Source organism: Carassius carassius, chromosome 26, assembly GCF_963082965.1.
Source record: "Carassius carassius chromosome 26, fCarCar2.1, whole genome shotgun sequence".
Lineage (NCBI taxonomy): Eukaryota > Metazoa > Chordata > Actinopteri > Cypriniformes > Cyprinidae > Carassius > Carassius carassius.
In genome coordinates, this window is record NC_081780.1 from 203,203 (window position 1) to 210,425 (window position 7,223).

Below are 7,223 nucleotides of genomic sequence, written 5' to 3' on the forward strand. Positions count from 1 at the left end.
CACACACACACACACACACTCCAGCCAGAGAAATACGTCTGATAAACAGCACAGAATAAATCGTGGCATCTCATGTAAGTGTGTGTTTGTTTGTGTTAGCAGGACAATGGTAAAGCATGACCTGTGCTGCGTTTAGTGAGCATGTGAAATACACATAACTTTTACAAATACACAAACAAATATATATAATTTTTATTTTTGAATAAAAATACTATTTTTAAATTACCCATTTTTTACAGATATATTTAATAAATAAATATACAATATAAACGTATAATTATTTAAAATATAAATTATAAATATGTTGAATTATTTTATAAAAGTGTATTTTTTTAATTACACTTTTTTTACTAAAATAAGCATAATAATAATAATAATTTTTAATACAGATGACATATATATATATATATAGTTATTTTATACAATATTATTTGAAAAAGCAGACTATTTGTACATGAATGATGTTGATGTGTGTGTGTTTGTGTGTGTGTGTTTGTGTGTGTGTGTGTGTGTGTGTGTGTGTGTGTTGACTCACCCAGGCCTCATTTGTTCTGGTCTCTGGTTCTCAAGCATCGTCTCTTGAAGGGCGGTTCTGGATCGTCCCGTCCGCACGGCTCGGATCTCAGTTCGGTGTTTTTCTCCCAGCTGTGTGTTTGCATTTGTAAATGTGTTTGCGTGGCCATCAGTGTGTTCTTCTCACGTAGTTTCGGCGGTACAGACCATGTGTAAGTGTGCTCTACAGCCTGCGGCGCTTCCTCCTCCCCCCTGCTCTCTTTCGATTGGTCGCTCCGGCACTCCGTCTGCTCTGCCGACCAGCGATTGGTCGAGCCATCGTCCCGCCCACTCAAGTAGCTGTTCTCCTTCACATCTTCATAATCGGAGAGAGGAGATGGAATCAGGGCGGAGCCAGTGCTGTCCAATGAAAACGAAGTGGCTTGTATTGCGGTCGTACGGGCCAATGAGTACAAAGAGGCGGGACTGGCGATTCTGGGAGCGACAGATGTGTACAAAAGTGTTCTGTGTGTCGGAGCTTCCTCTTTGTGTTTTCGGAGACACTGGATCACCTGTCGCTCTGAAGAGAGGGGAGAAGCGTATCGTTCATTCTTTACTCTCTTGGTGGTCTCCTCCGTGTGACCCGGATCTGCTGTAACCTCCTCTTCCTGCTCTTGAAGGCTTCGAATTACTCCTCTGTGGCCCATTTGAGTGGGAATAGGGATGGGAATGGGAATCGGCACTGGAATTGGAACAAAAACTGGATAGGGCAATAATATCATTGGCTGAGGCCAGGGCGGGGCTAAATGGGGTGTGTACACAGGGGGGAGGGGCATGTAGGGGGCGTAGTAATGCTGGCGGAGAGGAGGCGGGGCAAAGGTAGCCCTCTGGATGGGGCTGAGGGGGCGTAGCGGGTTAGGGGCGGGACTTTTCATAACAAAGGGGAGGGGCATCTTTTGTGGGGGTGGCTTCTCTGGAGAAGAGGGCGTGGCGCTGGACTGAATCCTCAGTGAGATGGGCATTTGGGGCGAGAGGGTTTTCACTGGTCTGTCCCAGGCCTCCGCCGTCAACAGTTTGTGGGTTTCCGTGACAGCCGTTTTGGGGCTGGGCTCCCCATCTTTGTGGGCGGAGCCAGAGTCAGTGAGAGCTGTGCGAGCTTCCTGGTAAAACACATCCATCTTGTACTGGTTTAGACACTTGCTGCTGCAGAACTGCAGACGCTTCTCGCCCGAACCGAAGTCCAGGTATTCTTCAGTGTGACGCGTGCGTTTACACCAATCACACACCTGCAGAGAGAGAGACAACACATAAAGGGTTTTTTTAATACACATCGATTATCAAGATATCAAGACATATCAAATTTGCTTTTGTTCCTTTTTTTGTTAGTCACTTTGGATAAAAAGTGTCTGCTATATGCATATTTCTACATAAATTATATATTTTTAATGAATTACTTTTTTTTATAAATAATTAATTATAATGTTAATAAATTTAATGTTTATAAACGTACTCCTTCATATGTTTATTATGTAGGAACCATATTCTCAAGCAGTAAGCGCCACACGTGGACACTTGTGTGTGTGTGTGTGTGTGTGTGTGTTTATCTACACGCGTGTTGTTGTTCATCTTCAGCAGAAGTCTTGAGGGCGTGTCCAGTGTCTGGCCAGGGGGCGGAGACTGGTCGCCATGACGATCCTCATCTCGAGCCTTGAGGAACACAAACAAACACAGATACAACTCTGAAGTGCTTTGTTTGATTGAAATATAAATGTATTTGAGAGGGTTAATTAACAAAAAAAATATTTTTTGCTGGATGTATAATAAAAAAAAATTAAAATAAAAAAAAACATAAAATGAATTATTAATAGTAGCAATAATACATTGATAGTATCTCAATAAGAGCAGCTGATTCAAACACAAAGACACTTCAGTCGTGATGAAGAAAGTTATGTTATTCAGAGTTTGACACAAAACGTTTTGTTTTCATTCTAACACTAGATCTACTGTGTGTGTGTCTGTGTGTCTGTGTGTGTGTGTGTGTGTGTGTGTGTTTGTGTGTGTGTGAGAAATGCAATCAGGGAACGGTGCTTGCTTTGATATCTAATATCATCTGAGAGACACGGATATGTTCAAGTGTGTCTGAAGAATCGACAGACGTTATTCTGTGAGCACAAGAGTATGATTGTGAACGAGTGTGTGTGTGTGTGTGTGTGTGTGTGTTTGTGTGTGTCAGTGCAGAGACTGATCTGTCAGTGTGTCATGATTAATTGCAGTGCAATGCATTTTTTTAAATAATGCAATTGTGCATTAATAAATGAAAAAAAAAATATATATAAAAAACATTAATCAATTAAAATAAATATTATAAAATAAAACCATCTGTATAAATGAAATAATTAAATGTTAATAAAATGCTAAAACAATCAAATGCACACATATATCAGAGTTATTATAGTAGAACTTTATATTAAAAAAAAACTAGTCACTGGAAATAAATATTTTAAAATACTTAAATTGTTTTTATAATTTTTTTTACAAATATTTAAATAAATTTGGTTAAAACTCTCACTAAAATAGTCCGCGTATATATCAGGGTTATTAGAGTTAACTAAAACCATAACATTTAAATCAATTACAATACATTAAAAAATATTATTTTAAATAAAGTAATTCATTTTATTTTGAGTGTTTTATTTTAAAATATGTAAATGTTTATATACTTTTTATTACTAAAATACCTGTATGTAAAAAATTCTAATATTTTATTTCGTACATGTATGTGAAAAGCCCATTAACCAACATCAGAGAAGCATTAACATGCTAAATAACAGATTAATTATGGAAATACTAACATAAAATTACCTTTTCTCACAAATTGTGACAATAAAGTGTAATTTACGTAACATTTTTAAATCTTTGACTTTTGGACCAAACTGTACAACTTATTGTAAGCATAAAATACAAAATAAATTACATTCATTATAAATTTATTTGATTATTTTATTTAATTTTAATCTGATTTATTATCTATATATTATAATTTTTACATAATTTTCACTGAATTCACAAAAGGCTGTCAGTAGGTTTTAAAAAAATAATCGGTCTGACCGATATATCGGCCGATAATCTGCCAGATTTCACCTTGTTGTGTTTGAAGAAGGCGCGTCGACACGCGGCGAAACACTTCTCACTGCAGAAGCTCTTGATCTCGGAGCCCATGAGCAGAGAATAGCGCTTCATGCCCTCCTTCTGACACCAGACGCAGACGATCGGCTCGTTCTGCTCGTCCTCCGCTGAACACAGACACGTCAGAATCAGTATCACACTCATCACACCGAGAGAGAACTCAACACGCTGCAGATTAACAAAACATCTTCATCAGTTTGACAACACATGCAGCAAATGCTCACAAAAACAGAAGCGTGCTGCAAACAGAAATATCTCAGCCCTTGTTCTTAACCAAGCATCTTAAGTCAGAAGAAAGTCTTGTAGTTAAAACTTAGAAGAAGACTCAAGGTCAAACTGATGAAGATTCACTGGAGCTTTGTGTATTTGCAGGTGTTTTCTGCAGCTGCGCACCAGAAGAGGGTTTGATGAGCGGCACGATGACGTTCCTGCTGCGCAGCGAGGAGGAGTACGAGGATGAAGACGGAGACGCCGGCTCCTTCTCACTGATTCTGACGGCCTCAGAGGAAGATGATGATGAAGGCAGCTTCCTCTCCTGTGGCTTTGAGTTCTCTGGAGGATAAATCACAGTCAGAGGAAGCGACGCATCCAGCAGCAAGGAAGCTGCACACCTACCTGTGAGGACAGATATATGGTGGTGTTTGACACGGTTTCGTCCGTCAGCGGTGTCTGACTCCTGCAGATCCACTGAATCATAGCCGTACCATCCCAACAACTCATTCATGGTGCTTTCAGCAAAGCTCTGCAACACAAACCACAAACAGAGAGATTTCAGTTCAATAGATACACGCAGACAAACTTCTTGGTCACTTCAAATAAAATACATTTCAACTCAAATAAAATATACATTTAAAAAACTAGGTTTTTTTTTTTGAATGATTTTTCTCAAGTTCATAAATGTATTAATCCACTAAAATAAAACAACTAAAACTAAAGAAATAACTATTTTTATAAATAAAAATACAATTAAAAAAAACACACTAAAACTTACAAAATAAGTAAAAATACCTTCTTTGATATTTTATATTAAATTAAATATCATTAATCAATATTTTTATTTTATATCAAAATGTTAGTTTTTAAATGGTTTTATTAGGCCTACATTTGCTTAAATATTTTATATTAAATATATTTTATTTCTCAGATTTTTTAACAAATACTTTGTTTTTCATGCTTATTTATAAAATATTTTATTTTGTATATTTTTTTCATAACTGTTTTATTGTTTAATTTAATAACTCTTTTAAATATGTCTATTGTTGTTATTAATTACTTATCAAATAGTCACATTTTTATATTGTTTATTTTAAATATTATCTTCACATGTCTCTGTAATTTGATATCTTTGTAAATATATACATGTGTTTGTGTGTAAGTGCATGTAAATTAGTTGTGTATGATAGAAATCTCCTCTTGATATCCAGAGTAAAACCAGGAGAAAGTGATGTTAGAATGAGCCAAACGCTCATCTTTCATCATCACCGTTTCCTTCGAGAGCGATTAAAGCCATCAATAAAGCAGCGAGTTTCCTGGGAACCCAACAGCCTTCCCAGAATCCTCCTCTTCTCCGGCGGCTCCGAGACTGATTACATCAGCGGCGCTCCTCGCTCATCCCATAATCTTGTTTTGGTTTCTTCTTGGACCGTTCAGACGAACATGTGTTGGGCGAGAGCGAGAGCGACGGCTCCGTCCCGATCCAAAGCCAACAAACCTGCAGTGACCCCGTCCTGGGCCCCGGGCCGCTTGCATCAGGCCGGGCTTCGGTTTCATGTGTTTGGATCAAAATGAGTAAAGGTGTAACTCTACACCCCCGGTGGATCTCGCTCGCTCGCTCGCAGTCCAGGGCTGTGCTTCAATGCATAGTCAACTTTATAGACAGCTTCTGATGCGAACTGTTTTCACATGATCTGCTCTGCAACATGACTTTTGTTAGTGGTGCAACTCAGGGATTCAGTCACAATTCATTTAAATATTTGTAGTATTTTTAAATGTTTTATTGCATTTTTTTTAATCTTCAAATTTAAAATATTATTTTAATATTTTCATCAAATATCTTTAAATGTTTTACATTAAATATGTTTGTAAAGTATCGTAATATTATAATATATTTTATTTTTCATATTTTTTTATTGTATATTTTATTTCATTTAACATGGTATTTTTAATAGTTTGTTATTATTATTTTTCAAAGGTATTTTATATTAAATATGTGTTATTGTTCATATTTTTATGAAATTGGTTTACTTTTTAAATATTTTAATATTAAATGCATTTTCTTTTTCATGTTTTCTATGACATTAATTATTATAATAATAATATGTTTATAATATATTTAACTTTTTTATATATATATATAAAATATATATAATTTTATATACCTATATTATGGTTTATATATATATATATATATATATATATTTTTTTTTTTTTACTATTTTTATATAAGATATTTTATCTTATAAAATACAGTGTACACAGCTTTTCTCATGAAAAATAATAACGTTTTACATAAATATTTACATACATTTTAATATTAAATATTATATGTGTCATATTTTATTTAAAAAAAAAATACAGTATGGCTTTTCAAATATTTTATGACATTTTAAACCTATGGATTATGTTACAGATTAGGACACATAAAGCATTTATCCAGTGTTCACAGCAGTCCTAGCATCATATCAGGAGCCGCTCATCTAAAGAGCATCAAATGCTTGCTGAAAAACACCAGCAAATGACAAAAACTAATCTTTAACATTACATACATTTTATTTTTCATATTTTGCATTTAGTAGACCTTTGCTTTTATCCAAAGTTACTTTAAAAATTCCCAGCAGCCATCAGTGTTGAACACAAGCAGAGCTCCGAGCTGACGGAGATAGTGACACACACACACACACACACACACACACACACACACACCTCGTCTCTTACCTTCATCTCCTCGCGCGCGGCTCTCTTCACGGGATGAGCGGGTTTCCTGCTGCGCTTGTTCTCCGCGGGTCGCTCCGCTTCCATCATGAGCCTCGGAGCGGACACAATGAGAGAGAGAGAGAGAGAGAGAGAGAGAGAGAGAGAGAGAGCGAGAGAGCGAGAGAGAGAGAGGAGGAGCCCAGCACCTCCCACAGGCTTAACCCTCCATCAGTCACCGGGAACGAGCTGCATGAGACGCACATTCGCTCTCGGCCAGCAGGTAGCGCTCAAGAACAGCAATGATACAGCGTTGCTATAATATCCTCTAATTTAAAATGCATCGTTCAGAGAAGACGGACAGTCAATTCCCATCAGAGATAACTTTATATAAGCTCTTACTCCAATTATATCACGATTTGTTTGACATCTCTGAATTGATTCTTAACCATCTCGCGGTTCATCGAAACATCCCGAGTATCGCGTCATAAAACCGTTGGAATGAGCCGATCATTTTCGCGGGAAGTCGCTAAAGAAAGGTCAAATTGTTGCTACAAATTGCTAAGTGGCTTTGTGACGTCACTGCAGTTGCTACATCAGATCTCATCAAAAAATAAAAAAATAACAATTTAGAT

The 7,223-nt window shown here is 36.7% G+C and overlaps 1 protein-coding gene across 2 annotated transcripts; it reads right to left on the reverse strand.

Annotated features, from left to right (window-relative positions):
* Window positions 1-540: 540 nt before the first annotated feature.
* LOC132105422 (sine oculis-binding protein homolog B-like) lies at window positions 541-6,897 on the reverse strand. Of its 2 annotated transcripts, none has more exons than XM_059510503.1 (6): window positions 6,613-6,897; window positions 4,304-4,420; window positions 4,072-4,210; window positions 3,634-3,785; window positions 2,101-2,199; window positions 541-1,778 (listed from the first exon to the last, which is right to left on the reverse strand). In XM_059510503.1, the coding sequence occupies exons 1-6, from the start codon at window positions 6,697-6,699 to the stop codon at window positions 543-545; spliced, it is 1,830 nt and encodes a 609-aa protein (XP_059366486.1). In that variant the 5' UTR covers window positions 6,700-6,897; the 3' UTR covers window positions 541-542. The 2 variants fall into 2 exon arrangements, with proteins under 2 accessions (XP_059366486.1, XP_059366485.1); XM_059510502.1 differs by having other exon boundaries at window positions 4,072-4,234.
* Between the last annotated feature and the right edge of the window lie 326 nt (window positions 6,898-7,223).

Excerpts from the sequence above, each read along its gene's own strand:
- LOC132105422 (XM_059510502.1), bottom strand. The coding sequence starts at position 6,699 with ATGATGGAAGCGGAGCGACCCGCGGAGAACAAGCGCAGCAGGAAACCC. Across the intron at positions 4,235-4,303 it reads TCAAACACCACCATATATCT|CCAGAGAACTCAAAGCCACA; the intron begins GTCCTCACAGGT and ends GTGATTTATCCT. Across the intron at positions 1,779-2,100 it reads AGATGAACAACAACACGCGT|GTGTGTGATTGGTGTAAACG; the intron begins GTAGATAAACAC and ends CTCTCTCTGCAG.